Source organism: Lepisma saccharinum, chromosome 8 (genome assembly GCF_977018435.1).
Source record: "Lepisma saccharinum chromosome 8, izLepSacc3.1, whole genome shotgun sequence".
Classification (NCBI taxonomy): Eukaryota; Metazoa; Arthropoda; class Insecta; order Zygentoma; family Lepismatidae; genus Lepisma; species Lepisma saccharinum.
This window is the reverse complement of record NC_139236.1, coordinates 15,484,885-15,501,817: the sequence shown is the minus strand read 5'-3', so window position 1 is coordinate 15,501,817 and position 16,933 is coordinate 15,484,885. Positions and strand designations below refer to the sequence as shown.

Sequence of the window (16,933 nt, the reverse complement as noted above, 5' to 3'; positions counted from 1 at the left end):
CTTCTTCTCATTCATCCGACCATTTTTTGCCACCGGAAGTCCTTTCCGATCACCGCGCACAGAAATCGATAACTTCAGTCTCAAATCGAACATCAGCGCAGGATCGATTAAATTTTCTTGAACACACGAACCCAGTAATCACTTGTTAAACCAAACACACGTTCCATCGTGTTTTCTAACTTAAATTATAAAAAAACACTTGGATTTGTTTTCCTAGATATGCTTTTAAAATAAAGGTGTAGCATCAGCAGAACGCAACTTTCATGCAATGGTCTGGCGAGCTGTCCATCACCGTGGACTCGCATCTGGCCGATTGTTTAAATTTAATCACAACCAAGGCAATGTTAATAATTAAGTTGCAAACGAGTACAACAATGATGCGTGGGATCAACAATCACTATTAACGCATTCTTATGAACGATAATATATAATTTATTTATCAAATAATGTATTTGGTTTCTGTACTGGAAGTAAGACAAAACATCTAACACAGTTGTGTTTTTCATGCTGGCACCATCTCTTGTGAATTCTACGAACCGCTAAGTGCATTCATTAAAGGACGTTCTGCTCATCAGACACTCATCGTTCTCATATATTTGGGGTAAATACCTCAATCTGTTGAGTGCTATGGCGGTACGTTATAGATGGCACCCAACAAGGGTAGAACCCATGACAAACTGTATTAATTATACAACCTCTTATACAAGATTCAAAGTTACACCATGAACATGGCTCAAAATATAATCTTTAGTTTAATATACGCAACATACAATACAATACATCTTTACATTTTACAGAATGAACAGTTTACCACACACATGTTCTTGTAGAACAATAAACATTATATACAAACATTACGAACTGAACATTACACAAACATCCGTGGATTCAGGCAGAGGAACCCCATGTGCATACTGGATTTTAAAATTTTCTAATGTCTCAAATAGCTAGGTTTTAAGGACACAGATCACCAACTCCTGAGCTAGTCCCCATCATAATCCTACCTACTTGACCTTAGGCCCGCCGCAGGTAAGACTATACTTGACCCACAGAAATCAGTTCCGGTACTGTATTCCTACTTCCTGCAAATTTTGTAGAAACATCACTTAAGAATCCCCTTGTTCACATAGGTCCCTTAAACCAACATCCACATCCTTTTTATCAATCCAACCTAAGTTTAACATTTTCATAAGCCAAAAGATCAACTTTCCACATGAGCATTTCCACAGTTTACAATTTTCTATGGATTGGTAACGTAACTTGTTCCCAGTATAACAATCTATCAAGCTCAAGGTCGAATCTTTATTATTATTATGTATGCAAAGGTAGGGAGGGACCCAGATATAGCTCACAATACTGCTATATAACATTGTTCCCTAAGTTACCAAGAGCATGATTCCTCACGAATACGAGATCTCTTACTTTTATAACGGGACGAAGGAAATGTTTGTCAATAATCTTATTTTGTGCCTTTTTGTAAGGCTGGAGAGATTGGCCATTACTAATTTTGCATTCCAAGATTCGTCATCTGAAAGTGTAACTCTGTGCAACCGTCAAACTTCTCGTCATGTTCAATCTCAATTCTTCTGGAGAATACCCAGTCTGAGATGAGATAGACCCGTTAAGACGATTTAACGCCTCTGCAACTTTCTCAGGCCACTTTGCGTGTTTACTCTAGAACAGGACTCTCATCAACCTGTTGAGCTCAGCATGGTAGCGTTCGACCATTTTAGAGCTGGGATGATAAACAGGAAAATACATCTTACGAACCTCCCATTTTTTCATTGTATCCCGAAACATCTTAGACTGAAATTGCGAACCATTATCAGAAAAGACTTGATTTGGAACCCCCAAGTGAACGAAATATGAGTTTATTAGCTGATTCAAAATTGTCTTCGTATTACTATTAACAATGGGATAAGCGACTAGATAAGGGGAAGCAGCATCTAAGATTGTTAGAAGAAATCTCTCCCATTTGGGACCAGAAGCAAACGGACCTTGAAAATCTATGAATAAGTCTTGACCAGCTTTGTCTGTATCATGAGACCTAGCTACAAGTTTTGAAGGATGTTTATTAGGTTTGGTACGCACGCATGTTTCACAATTCGTTACGTACGATTTGATGTCTGACTTCATACCTTTCCAAAAGAAGGTTTGGTAAAAAAGACAAGGTTCTGGCCACCCCAAAGTGAACCAAGCCATCGTGACAATGGATCAACACCTTTCCAATCAATGTTATGGGTATACAGATCCTAAACTTGGATTCTACATGGATTTGATTTGATTTGATTTAGTTTATTTTACTTCGCGTTTTGTGCCTCTTGGCTAATTTGCGAAGATGGGGATGAGTGATGAAATGATGAAATTGATGAATGGACATTCACAAACAACCAAGCCCGAGTTGGATTCGAACCCGGAACCCTTGGCGTCGCAGGACAATGTGCTAACCACTCGGCCACAGGGTCGGGCCCAGGATTCTACATGGAAATCCCTGATATATAGGATATCATCATGTAAACATGATCTATTATCATTTTCCGCGCAACATCCTCAGACTGTGAAGTTATCAATTCTTCCTTTGAAGTATATCCTGACCGAAACGAGAATAAGATGCCACGTTAACCATAAATCGAGAATCTGGAGCACTTTGAAAACTTTTGCTGAGAGTATCAGCTAAGATATTTTCAGAGCCCTTGTAATACCTAACTTCAAAAGAGTATTGTTGTATTTGCATAAACTAACGGGTTAACCACGCATTCCACGTATGTGCCGATTCTAACCATGTTAGTGTTTTATGGTCAGTAATCACAAGAAATTTTCTTCCTTTGAGGAATGTTGCAAATTTATTTATGGTTAACAAAGTAGCAAGCACCTCTATCTCAGTGGAGGTATAGGATTTTTCATACGATTTGAGCAAACGGCTGACGAATCCCAAAGGTTTCATGACTCCGTTATCCAACTGGTAACAGAATCCTCCAATGCCAATCAGGGAGGCATCGGTTTGAATGAAGAAAGTGTTGCAAAAATCTGGATAGTTCAGCGAAACTTCCTCCACAACTATAGTCTTAGTATTACAAAAACTGCATTAGCTTCATCCGTCCATTTCCATTTGGATTTTTATTTTGATAAATCATAGAGCGGGTGTGCAACTAAAGCGAAGTTCTGAATGTACTTCGACAACCAATTGAAATTTCCTAGAATCATTTGCAACTGTTTGAGATTATCAGGTTTACGAAAATTGGCTATAGTCTCCACATACGCAGGTTTTTTTTTGTACCCTTGCGTGGTGATTATATGTCCCAAAAACCTCAGTTCCTTTATTACAAATTTACATTTTTCTAATTTCAAGGTAAAACCAGTTATTTTTAATCGAGCAAGTACCAACCGCACATGTTCTATGTGTGAGTCAAAATCCCTCGACTTAATGATTATGTCATCTACATGACAGAGAATATGAACCGAGTACCCTATTCATAACATCGACGAATACGGCAGACCCGTTCACCGATCCAAACACAACCCTCTTGAACTGATATAAAACTCCACCAAAAGAAAAGGCTATCAGGGTGCAATGGGACCTGCCAATAAGCATTTCCCAAGTTCAGGGACGTGAAGAATTTATATTCCTGGAACGAGGACAGAAGGTCTCCAACTTTCAATGGGGCTAACTGTTTAAGTTTAAAGTGTTTTTTGACTTTCTTTAAGTCCACACAGAAGCGAATACCTCCATTGGGTTTGGCACCACAAGAAGAGGTGAATGATATACCGAATCTGACAACTCAAATATATCTCATGATAACATTTGATTAAGCTGCTCCTTGACCCTCTCTCAGTAAACCAAATAAATGGGATGAATTTTTGCTACTACTGGTTGATCAATGTCAAGTTCCATTTTGTACACATACTCGGTTCACAAGCCTGGTATATCTGAAAACATTTGTTCATAGGACTTTAACATATTCGTGAAGCGATAACTTTCTCCCGTCCCCAAGTTATGATTATCCTTAATATCTGTTATGAAGTCTTCGGACCTAAAGCCACCATCATACATTCCTAAAGCTACTTCTCTAACATTTTGATCACCACCTGGGTCCATGACTTGCTCAAGTGGCAAAATTTTACCATTCGGCGGATGATAAAAGATGGCATCTTGATCAAAATTCAATTCACCATGAAGGTTTTAAATTACATCCAACCGTAATATAAGGGCTCCTTTTAATTTTTTGACCACCACAAACTGTACATAAATATTCAAACCCCCTATATCGATCATCATTTTTGCTAATCCTTCTACAGACTTCGATTTCACTCCAAAGTAATCAACTTGTTTGATATTTGAGGATGATTCTAATCTCGGTCTTGAGATTACAGATGATAATTCCTTCCACACTTCAAAAGCCATCAAAGAGGCCTCCGCGCGAGTGTCACAAAGCGCCAGGTAACTCTTATCAAAAATTAGTACCTCTATCATGGCCGATGCCTTTTTATGATAATTTACATTAATGGGTATCAAGGAATCACTTAAATCACCATCCTCATACTCACCCAATTCATCATCCATATTTACAAAACAAATGGCAGGATTTATTATATTCTCTTCACCCCCTGCGAGTAGGTGAGAGTTCTCAACCAGTTTCCCGAATTGTTTCTCATTTTATCATTAGAATGAACTTCAGCTTCCACGGTGAGTTGATAAAATTAACTTCAGGGCAACCTAAGGTACCAATGAAACCTTTTTGTCTCAGGAAACCTAACACTTGCAACATTCCTAATCTATTCCAGTGAACTCTGTCTATCCTTCCTCTGAACGGAGAACCCACGAATTCTTCGAAGAATTCTAAGTTCATGGCTCCTTTTCCGTCAAAGAATAATTGGGCTATATCATGAAAACATTAATTTCCTTTCCATCGTGAAAAGATAAAATTTACTCATTAATTTGTTTCCATTTTCACCAAATAGTTGAACCTTTGAAGCCAAAAATCTTTGGAACCAGTGGGAGAGTTAACCAATGTACTACTTGTTTGGTCTTAGCGAAAGAGCAAATTCAAAGTTTCTAAAATATCCTGTTTAATCTTGTCTAACGAGTTAAACTTCAGTATGTCATTGGTTCCTATTAAAACAATAAGAAAAGGTGCGAGTTTTGTACTCGAAATAAGCCTCTCGTTCAATTGCGCAAATGTTTGGCTACTAACAGCTAAGCCTGTCCTTCTAGTTCCTTCATCTTCAAATCTCACTGTATAGCCTCCGAACATTTGAGCCATCCTAACTTACATGCTGTCACCTATCAGCTGGTGGTTTTCAAGAAGAGGATCTAAAGAATTAGACGCTACTAAATTTTCATTACATTTCGGCTCGGAAGAGGAAATAGGTTTCGGACCATAAGTGGAAGTCACTCTATTCATAAAAGTATTACTCTGTGGACAACTCACATCACCCCCTCCGACATGAGTTGTGACTCGTTTTCCGACGACATGCCGCCAGAGCAACCAACCCCATTCTTCGAAGGCTAAAAGTCAATGGACTAACTCTAGTCTTTCACCCTTCTCTGTCCGGAGAACCTTTAGAATCAGAATTTTCCTTGGAACTAGAAATAACCTGATCATGTGAGGTAATCATAAACCTGTTGATTCCTCCTTTGAAGTTTTTTGACTTAGTAGTAAGTGTAGTTTCTTTTCTGACTACTACCTCCCTTAACGATTCATAGTTTTCAATCACGTGTATGGCGTCTGCAAAGGTACTAACCTCCTGCATTACAAAGTGTTCTCTTAACTTACAATGCAGGAGAGTACCTACGTGAGCAATGATATGTGATTCTTCAGTGCTGGGCTGAATCGATCGCAACAATTTAAAACTCTTTGAACAGAATTGTAATACAAATTCGTCATTGTTTTTAACATATTGGGAGTTGAAAACTTTTGCTAGATACGTACTTCTCCAGCGCGAGCTTCCATAATGTGCAACGAATTCCTTGTTAAGGAATAAGTACCTATCACTGACTTTTTCTCATTATACCAAAGTTTGCACTGTCAGTAAGTAATTTCGGTACATATTTTAAATAAAATTGTTTGTCAACTCTATACAAGCGTTTTCTCTTGGCAAAATAGGTATTGTCAATATGTCTTTAACACTGACCCGTAACATACGAGCGTTAGTATGCACATTTTATGTTACATAAACTGGTTACAAATAACCCATATTACTTCGTAGAACAGACGTAAAACTAATCCCGGAACATATTCCTCAATTATTTGGTACGTATTATACGTTTCTCGAAAGCGAATAGTTCGTTTTATGTGTGCACACAACCACACAACTTTTTTCTGACATGGTGTCGACGACCATTTTGTAATTACCGCATGGTTTGTAACGAGTAATAGTACAGTGTCACACTAGTTTTAACACACCCGAGATAGCTATCTCATTAAAAACTTCGTGTACCCGTAGGCACCACTCTTTGCGAGAATTTTTCTTCTCTAAAGTCACTTATGGAAATTTAGCTTCCTTACCTTGTGTTCCGGGGACGAAGAATTAGGCAGGAACGAGTCCACTCCTTTCCTTTCTGGGACTCGAGAGCTAGACTCACCTCCGACGGATTTCTGCGCTGTACTTCAACTCCATGCTTTCATCCACCGTTTTACCATAACAGTAGATGTCGGAATCCCTTAGAACCAACTGGAAACAATGACATTTTCCTTGACTACGATTTCTTCTCATTCATCACGCCATTTTTTCCATCTGAAGTCCTTACCGATCGTTCACCGCGCACAGAATCGAACATCGGCGCAGGATCGATTAAATTTTCTAAATCACACGAACCCAGGAATCACTTGTTAAACCAAACACACGTTCCATTGTGTTTTCAAACTTAAATTATAAAAACACTTGGATTTTTTTTCCTAGATATGCTTTTAAAATATAAGTGTAGCATCAGCAGAACGCAACTTTCATGCAATGGTCGATTGTTTAATTTTAAGCACAACCAAGGCAATGCTAATAATTATGTTGCAAACCAGTACAACAATGATGCGTGAGATCAACAATCACTATTAACGCATTCTTATGAACGATAATATATAATTTGTTTATCAAACTATTTATTTGGTTTCTGTACCGTAAGTAAAAAAAAAAGATCTAACACAGTTGTGTTCTGCATGCTGGCACCATCTCTCGTGAATCTACGAACCACTAATTGCATTCATTAAATGGACGTTCTGCTCATAAGACACTCATCGTTCTAATGTATTTGGGGTAAATACCACAATCTGTTGAGTGCTATGACGGTACGTCATAAAGAACAACGTAGAAAATTCCTTAATTTATAGTTCTATGCATCATAAGCCTCGGTAATCATGGAAGGTCTATACTGAAATAATGAAATCATGCCGAGTTTTTATTTATACCTGTTCAAGTTGGAATGGAAAGGTACACAAAAAGAATTACAAAAATGTATGTAAAACAAAAGCAAATATTTCGATCAAGATATTTCTATATTTGTAATAAACAATGACCAATTGTCCATTCAACTAACTATACTTTCAATTTGTTTTTTCCTGTTCTATTAACTTTGCCTTGTCTTCATTCGTATCTTTCTGATGATCACTTAATTTTAAAGAAATCCTAGGTAAGTCTGTAAAAGAAATATACATCGGAACTATGGGAAAGAAATATACTGTAATAGAGAAATAAATACTAAACACCAATGCCATTGACGTGGCTCATACCAGCACCATTTGCGGTTGAGAATATTATTGCACATGGAATTCGTTATTCGTCTGATATTGTATACCCAATGATTCATTCTGTCATGTAATAGACGCTTATAAAGTGAATACAATATTAGGACAGATTTTAGAAAACACATACGTAAATATATGAATAAGAGGTTGTTAATTTGGAAATGAATTTCCAAGTTGTATGTTTATGCTCTTGTGGATAGATGTAAAGGAAAGTAAAGTCTCTTATTGTTAAAAAGAAATACAAATTTATATTTTCTTAAAGATTAATTTATCACAATATACAGGGTGTCATTTTAATGGCGCCCACGGACCACAGATTCGTATAGAGGACATCAAAACAAACAACATTTCCCAGTAACATTTTTCTCGTTGGTGCGTCGATTCGACGCTACAGCCGTTCAAAGAAGACCGTTTTGCCGCCTGGATGCTGGCAACCCAACCCAACATTTGTTCGTACCTGTGACCTCATATCCTGCGGCGAAACAGCGCACGGCAGGGTTGCAAGGAACACACAAATTTTGTGAAAAATGACAAACTACCAACCACATTTTTAGCTGTAAAACGAAGCGAGAAACGCGTCCAGCAGACCGAACACCATAACCTACCAGCCAAAAGATCAGCAGTCATCTCAGGGGAAGGGGGAAGTGAACCAACGATATGAGAAATGGTAAAAAACGTATTCAAAATGAAATGTCAATGTCGGATTTTGTCTCAGTCTACATCTAAAATATCAACAACAATACATTTTATTGGACTTACAGCTTACACGTGGCTGTTTACGCCCAACTACATGTCAAATATTTGCAAATCTAGTTGCAAGATTGATATCTACAGGTTTATGTCCAGATGCCATGCGGTACTTTTGTGCTGATAACGGAAGTATCCGAGGTTCACATTACGGCTAAAACAAGTACAACCACAGTAACAATCTAATGATGAATCAGTACCGAATATACTGCCCTGTTCACATTTGCAAGCTATTACATGTGTATCCGGTGCATAGATAAACACATAGTCGTCGTCTTAGAGCTTGTATTACTACTACTTATATCCCTGTATTTTCAATCATTTTTGAAACTTGCCTCATAGCGCTCTGAATATACATTATATTATGGGTTGCTTACCTTTGGAATTTTGAGTTATTTCATTTCTATTTTGTCATCTGTTCAGTGTGTCACAGACAACTAGTATCAGAAGGACGAAGTTCATAGACTAAATTGTAGATGCCAACTTGGTAACTAGATTTGCAAACATTTGACATGTAAGCTGAGACAAAATTCCATATGACGACTTCCACTTGAATTCTATTTCCTTTCTACTATTTTTCGTATCGTTTGTTTACTTCCTGTTAGGTTACAGAACGTGTTTTCTCGTTTTGTGTTACGGTACATAATGTGGCTGATTGTAGCTATGTCATTTTTCACAGATTATGTGTGTTCCTGGCAACCCTAGAACGCATCGCTTCACGACGGGATATGACGTCACAAATTCAATCAAATGTTGTGTGTGGTTGCCAGCATTCAGGCGGCAAAACGGGCTTTTTTGAACGACTGTTGCGCCGAAACGACGAACCAACGAGGAAAATGTTACTGAGAAAAGTTGTTTGTTTTGATGTCCTCTATACGTTTCCGTGGTCCGTGGGCGCCATTAAAATGACACCCTGTATATTGCAATTATACATTAAACATATGTTGAAACGATGCCTTTTGGTATGGGCTTTTTGTGGATTTAAGACTCAACAATACGCTATCGATAATAGCTCTACAGTTTAAATCCTACCTCAAGTGAGATTCGAGCCACTATATATTGATCCCAGTGCTCCTTAATTACAATGATTGGCAATAAATAATGAATAAAACCTTTCACTTTATCTACTGCAGTAATATAGTTTTATTTCTCTGTGTTGTGAAGTATTTTCTTTGCCTAACACTACCTCTGTACATGAGAGGAGTCTGTGTACTTCACTTGCCTTATTCAGTTAATATTGGTAAACATAAAACAGCCACTGAATACCAAATATTATATAATAATAAAGCACCATTCTTATACGTATCATATTTGGAAGTTTTGGAAGTTTAGTCACAAGGCACCGTTTTTCATGAGGTGAAAAAATGCGGTCGAATATGTAAAACGTGGCTTAATGTGGTAATTGTGGTGTCTAAAAAGAATTTGGAAGTTGATATTTTCAGAAACATACATGAAATGGGACTACTAGTGTACTAAGACTTTTCTAGAGCCGCAAATTTTCTAAATTAAATGTAATCATAATTCTCGAATAACACGGACCGACAATTTATTTTTCTTAGATTTTTTTTCGCATAGCAAGCAACTAACTCTCTAGCCGTCTTAAACCGGAAGGTGTATTGCTGTAACAACGTAAGCCTTCCATCTGTCCCTATCTTAAACAAGATCAATCCTATCAGTAGATGGTAAATGAGTTAGTGTCTGTTGTTGTTTAGTATTTAGATTTCATTTGCATGTATTTAGAATTTATTTGCATGTATTTAGAAAGAATAACTTGGCATTGAAAAACCGGCCCTTAAACAACAAATCAATCAATCAAACCGAGGCTAGAAGGATCGTAGCTACATGAAATTGCTCATTTATGGCATTTAATTTCTTGAAGACATAACAATAATCTGTGGTCTCTGCGTCTGGTTTATCAATGGTAGTCTGTGGATGTCTGTTTTTGACAACCTTTCGCTTCACTAGAGGATTAAAATTTATAACTTGACACTTCTGCAGATTATATTCAGTTTAGATGAAGTTGCCTTTATCCAGAATCTGGTCTTTTACATTGAGTCAGCTTATTGTGCTCCTGTAAGTATGAAGTAGTTTGTGTGTGTGTGTGTCCTTGTAACTGGGAATGATAAATCAACCAATCAGAAAACGCGTCGGTTTATATTTCAACCAATCAGAAAAAAACGTCGGTTTGGATTTCAAGCAATCATAGAAAGCGTCGGTTTTGCTTGCAAGGAATAAGAAGCGCGTTAGAACGGCAAGAAGCTAGTTTGAGAAGTATTTCTGAAGCATTGTGTCAGAAAAGACAAGTTGTGAGCATTGTCTGAGAGTTGCAGACAAAGAACTCAAGAGAAGCTATAATTATGGTAAGTAATTTTTTACTATGTGTTATTAAATAATATGTACATCCAAATAATGAACCAAAGAAAAAGTCAATGCTAACAAAAAAATGAATAGTCGTAATTCGAACAAGTACTACAACTATGTTTCTATTTTTTACAGGTGATTGATTCTATCTGTGTACGTGTGAGTGGAAGGGACCATTAGTGAAACATGGCGTCTGCGAGGTCTATCAACGAAGCTAACCACACTGCGGTGAGTACTTCAGACGAGATAATACGCCATTTTACCTCTGGAATGTATATTTCCTCGCAAGATCTGGTTCATGCATATTATGATATGTGTGAGAGGGTAGTGTTCTACGACGATATCCCTACAACTGATCCGTCTTTTTCAAATTTAATGAGTCGGGATTTTTAACCACTGTTTCACTGATGCATCATGAAATATATTTTTTTATATAAATTTCAGTACATTTGCACTAGGCGTCTGGCCAAAACTATCAAAGTACATAGCCTCCCTATTATTGATGATAAACAAACTTCTCCAATGTATGGCTGGACCAGATTCACTGTCCGTGTTAATAATCAATGCAGCAGGCAATTGCACATTGTTCGGCAATGCATCATTTGTAAAAACACCTCGGAAAATCAAAGAAAGTCATCTGTCCGATTAAACAGCTTTTTCGATTACAGTGTTACTGTCAGAAAATCCTATATCCTTGAAAGAGCAACCTTGCTCCTATAAGTAACTCTCACTTGCTGCGTCGTTGTAAAAAAATGCCAATGTTGTATATCCACTGTACAATGTTGGTGTACCTTGGTTAGGTGCAATCCTTGTGGGTTCTCCTATAATATGCTGTTGGAGCATGAAGCTACGGATGCATCTCAAAGTCCACATTGGATGGTCTTAAATCTGTGATAATTGATTGATTGAATTAAAATTTCTGGGTGCGTCGATACTTAAGGCCATTTCGCACCCTTCTATATATACGGGGAAATGTCCCCTTGTCTAAAATTCTGACTGAAAATTTAAAAAAGGGGTATATATATATACCCCTTGGGAAAAAACTAAAAGTGCAAGGTTGTAAAGAGACCTGCACGAGACAAACACGACACATTAAAAAGTCAGAACAAACAAACTAAAAACCTCCTTACAGACGATGGAAGAGTCCAGCTCTTCGCAAAAAACTAAAAACATTTGTTAAAATACTGCTGTCATTACCCAAGAGGGATGACAAACAGCCAGAAAGGTTAAAAGTCTGCCGGAGGTAAGCAAGATCGACACATTCAACGAGAATGTGTCGAATGCTTAAAAAAACATTGCAAACACGACACAACGGAGGGTCCAGCCCTTGGAGCAGGTGACCGTGCGTTAGACGTCTGTGTCCTAGACGCATGCGTGTAAGAATAATTTGTTCTCGCCGAGAGGGACGGGACGAGGAACGCCAAGCACCTATGCTGTGATAATTGCGACAGCAATTTTGTGCAGAGAAGGTTAACAGCGAGGCTTTAGGGCATCCTAGCTCCTCGAGGTTAACCACAGTGTGGTGAAGTACTGTAATGAAAAACTTGCATTTGTCAGTTCCAAAGGAATAAATAACTGAGGCTCTTTCGCTGTACTGGAAAACGATGTAAGCAAATTTGGAATAACAAATTTCCCTACTAGACCATTCCAAAGAATGCTTGTTTTGTATTTATATCACGTTTGGAACCGCCTTGAAATGTTCAATTTTTCTACGTTTTGTGTGGATTGCTTGGTGAGTTTTTGTTCAGATGCAGAAACAATTTCAAAATTTGGTTTTCGTTTGATTTTACGTGGGTTCTCATCAACTCGCTTTTTAATTTCCACTTTGACAAGTTGCTTGAAATAATCAAAATTAATCTGGAGTCGTAAACCGGAATTCATGGTAATGTCTCTTACTGTAATAACATGTTTCTCATCTTGAGGATCATGTTTATTCACCATCTTATATGCATTGTTTTTGGGACCGCCACCCAAAAAGCATATAATTTGGTAAGGCTCTTTAATCTCATCTGTCATTTCACCAAGAAGTGAGCCTGTAGGAATAAGGTTTTCAGTGTCTCTTTCTAAATAGATCACAGAGTCCGTTACCACGTATCGAATACTTTCCTAAACTTTGTCCATAACGGAATATAAAAGCATCTTTCCATAAGCAGTACCAAAAGCAGAAACAAGTACATTTTTTAGTACTAACAGTTCATTTTTGCTTTCCAGATCAATATAATTCACTAATAATCAAAATTCAGAAATAGGGACAATATTACTGATTTTATACTGTGGATTAAATACTATATCATGGAATTTCTGTTCTGCATTTACAAAAATAGACTTAGTTTTTAAATTATTTTTTGAAACTTTTCCGTACAAAGACTTCAGCAGAAGTTTGGAAATAAAACGAAGCCCAGGGTTGGGTGCAATTTCATCTTTTACAAGCTGAGTTACCTCATGATCCTAATAATTTTGAATGTATTTATCTTTGTCGTGTTCTGAAGTACAGCCTGACGGATATCCTGAGGCCTGTTGTTTTAGTCTAAGAAACGTGACCACATAGTCTTTGAACACATTATCGTTCTAGTCAGGGGAAAGAAAATCCCAGATTTCATATATTTTGTCAATTTTATACCCTTTCTTACAGCAAGTCTCCCATCTTCCGATACCCAGGTGCCATGTAAGCATCGTTGTACTTATTTGTGTGAACATTGCTCTTGATTCTCGCTTTGAGCACAAGTTCTACATAAAGCAAACATTAATTTGTTGTTGCATGACTGGTATAAATAATTCTTTAGGGGGGAGAATATCACATTTTACAACACCGAAGACAATATCGAAGGTAGGAAACTCTGAAGTGTAAATCACTTGTTTCCCTGTAAGAATTTTTCTTTGCCTCATCATAGCGGGGTACAGGGAAACTACATCTAGCTGCTTCAAACATGTATTTGCATTCTCTTGTTGTTCATAAACTGCCCTGAAAAGTTCAGTGCGTCCCCCCATTAAAAGCTTGTTTTGGGATAAGTGGATTATTCGGTGAATAACAATTCTCAGCAATGAAATTGCGGAATTCTGCTGCTTTTTTAATTTCTCATTGAATTCACATTTACGTTTTTCTACAACGGTGCACCCCCTTTGTCTAATATGTTCTTACGGGTAACGGAACCTTCGTACCTATGGTCTAGAGCCTCACCAGTCTCGTTAAAAGGCTTATCCTTGATTTCAGGAAGGTATTTCCTAAACGCCTGAAAGTAGCATCCATGGAAACTATAAACTGTTTTGCTTTCTTCATGGAGCTCATCCAGTTTATAACGTCCTATTTTAGCCTCCTCAAGATTTCCTGCATGTCTCAGATTGATTTGCTTATTACTTTCCACACACTTTAACCACTTCAATGCAGTTAGAGACTGTTGATCCAAATGGTGGAACTTTGATAATGGTTCATTCAAATATTTACTTCTAAATATCAAGGAAGCTAAGGACGCAAGTGTCAAGCAGCGAACGAAGCACTGTACTCCAGTCAGGTCTTCAATCAGATTGGAGAATTTAATACAAGCAGAAGCAAGAATTTCCACATCTTTAATACAGTATTCCCGTAACTCTTTTTGAAAATCAAAAAAATTTACTTGCTTGCACTGTTTCTTCATGCCATTTTAGCATCTCTTTTATTTCTTTGGGGACTTTGAATCTAAATCATTATACTTCATATATGAGAATGTACCTACTTAATTCTCATTTGCTGGGGTGGAAAACAATTATGGAAAATCGCCCTTCTGCAAATCATCTGCTAGTCCCAGACTTGCAGGCAGATCTTTCAATTTCATGAGCATGGAATTCAGGAAGTCCCTAAACACTAATTTCTTTGTAAGTGATATCTCTATTATTTTCCTACCCTGCATAATAACAAATGGGGTAATATTCTCCTTGGTAATCAAGTAACTTAATACAAAATGTGAATCATAGCGCCCTGCATTATGTACAATACACACAATTTTATCAAACCGTTCCCTTGGTGTTTGTATATAGTGCATAAATTCTTGGATATTGGGGAAAATATGGACACGCGGACCACACATCTCGCAGAAATCTGCATCACTTTCTTTGCATATATTACAAGTTTGCTTGGCAACAGCCAGATTGACTTCGTGTTTCAGACTTTCCTCGCCCTCTACCAGCATACACTCGAAATCATAGAAAATGTAATGAAACTTTGTGATTGGTTCGAGCTTGACTGGCTGAATATAGCATTTGTGTAGAAGTTCAACAAAAGCATTACAGCTTTTACAAAATAATTCATCTAATTTATGTGGGGTTTTGCGTATTCTCGTACGCAAATGATTTTCATAGCATTTTGGGGACAGAAATTTTCTGTTACATGCAGTGTATTTTCTCGGGATAGTGTTAGTGGTTTCATTGGAATGTGTGTTTTTTCACACAACGATCAATATCTAGTGCATTCAAAATGTTGATACTTGTATCCAATTCCTACTTGTCATTTGGGACAGTAATAATTTTTTGAAAAAGTTTGGTGACAGAGTTGACTTTATCAAAATGTTGATTGTGGAACAATAAATTAATTTGTTTAGGGGCATACGGAGTGGATCGAATAAGTTCATACTCCCTTTCCCCCTCTTTCAATGAAAACACAACAATTTGGTACTCTGGACCAATTGGATCTGAAATTTAACAATATATTCTACAGTGCAGACATTAGTTGGATCAACGCTTGCTTCATATCATAATCGCATAGCGGTTTCTTTCAGTTTATTATCGTATCTTAGAAATGCTTTGATTCTCTTTGTGTTTTTGTCAACTTTGGCTTGCGCAAATGCAATGGCATGCGGTAAGCACAAATTGTCATTGTTTGTCATAATAGTAGAGCCCGCTGTCTCTGGTTAGGATTGTTCATGGTTAGTAAGGGAGTGTACTTTCTGTAAAGAAGGTATTTGTTTTTGCCTCTATAGTGCTTTGGTTCAGCAATATGGGCCATACATTTGATGGTGTTATCTACAAAGAAGAATTCACTGCAATTCAGCACTATGGTCACATAGTGTTGAATAATTTTAGAATTTAATGAATAAAGACGGCGCCAAGGGATATAAACATCCTTCTTGGTTTCATTGCCGAAAATAATCACACCATCTTGACTGTCCGAAAACACATCATAGAAAACTACTCTCATAAGAAATTCGAACATGGAACTAACCAAGCATTCAGGGTCCCACACAACCCGGTTAGGTATTTCAATTGATACCTACCGCCCTAACATTACAAATCGTCTAAAATATCTTTATCTTTCATCTCCATTTGAAAATTGACTTGCCCCCACCCCTAATTGACATATTCCTGTTTGCACTGTCTCACAGAAGAAAGACGGATCAGTTATAGGCATATAGTCGTAGAACACTACCCTCTCAAACATATCATAATATGCATTATCCAGTTCTAGCGAGGAAATATACATTCCAGAGGTAAAATGGCGTCTGAAGTACTCACCGCAGTGTGGTTAGCTTCGTTGATAGACCTTGCAGACGCCATGTTTCACTAATGGTCCCTTCCACTCACACGTACACAGATAGAATCAATCACCTGTAAAAAATAGAAACATAGTTGTAGTACTTGTTCGAATTACGACTATTCATTTTTTGTTAGCATTGACTTTTTCTTCGGTTCATTATTTGGATGTACATATTATTTAATAACACATAGTAAAAAATTACTTACCATAATTATAGCTTCTCTTGAGTTCTTTGTCTGCAACTCTCAGACAATGCTCACAACTTGTCTTTTCTGACACAATGCTTCAGAAATACTTCTCAAACTAGCTTCTTGCCGTTCTAACGCGCTTCTTATTCCTTGCAAGCAAAACCGACGCTTTCTATGATTGCTTGAAATCCAAACCGACGTTTTTTTCTGATTGGTTGAAATATAAACCGACGCGTTTTCTGATTGGTTGATTTATCAACCGACGCTTTCTTTGTTCTAGCGATCTCGGTAACCTTGGGCTACTTTGACGGAAACATGTTCTATCAAGCAGACGTTCTACCCTAAGCCCCATGATACAGCATCCCGTACCCTGGAGGCAACCCTGAGCGTAATATTAA

General features: G+C 37.5%; 1 protein-coding gene across 1 annotated transcript in view; it reads right to left on the bottom strand.

Annotated features, from left to right (window-relative positions):
• Window positions 1–4,096, bottom strand: part of LOC145991676 (uncharacterized) — a 7,318-nt gene extending 3,222 nt beyond the window's left edge. Inside the window, exon 1 of the mRNA XM_083127738.1 lies at window positions 3,976–4,096. Within this exon, the coding sequence (XP_082983864.1) occupies window positions 3,976–4,096 (121 nt within the window). The remainder of the gene's footprint in view (window positions 1–3,975) is intronic.
• Window positions 4,097–16,933: the final 12,837 nt, after the last annotated feature.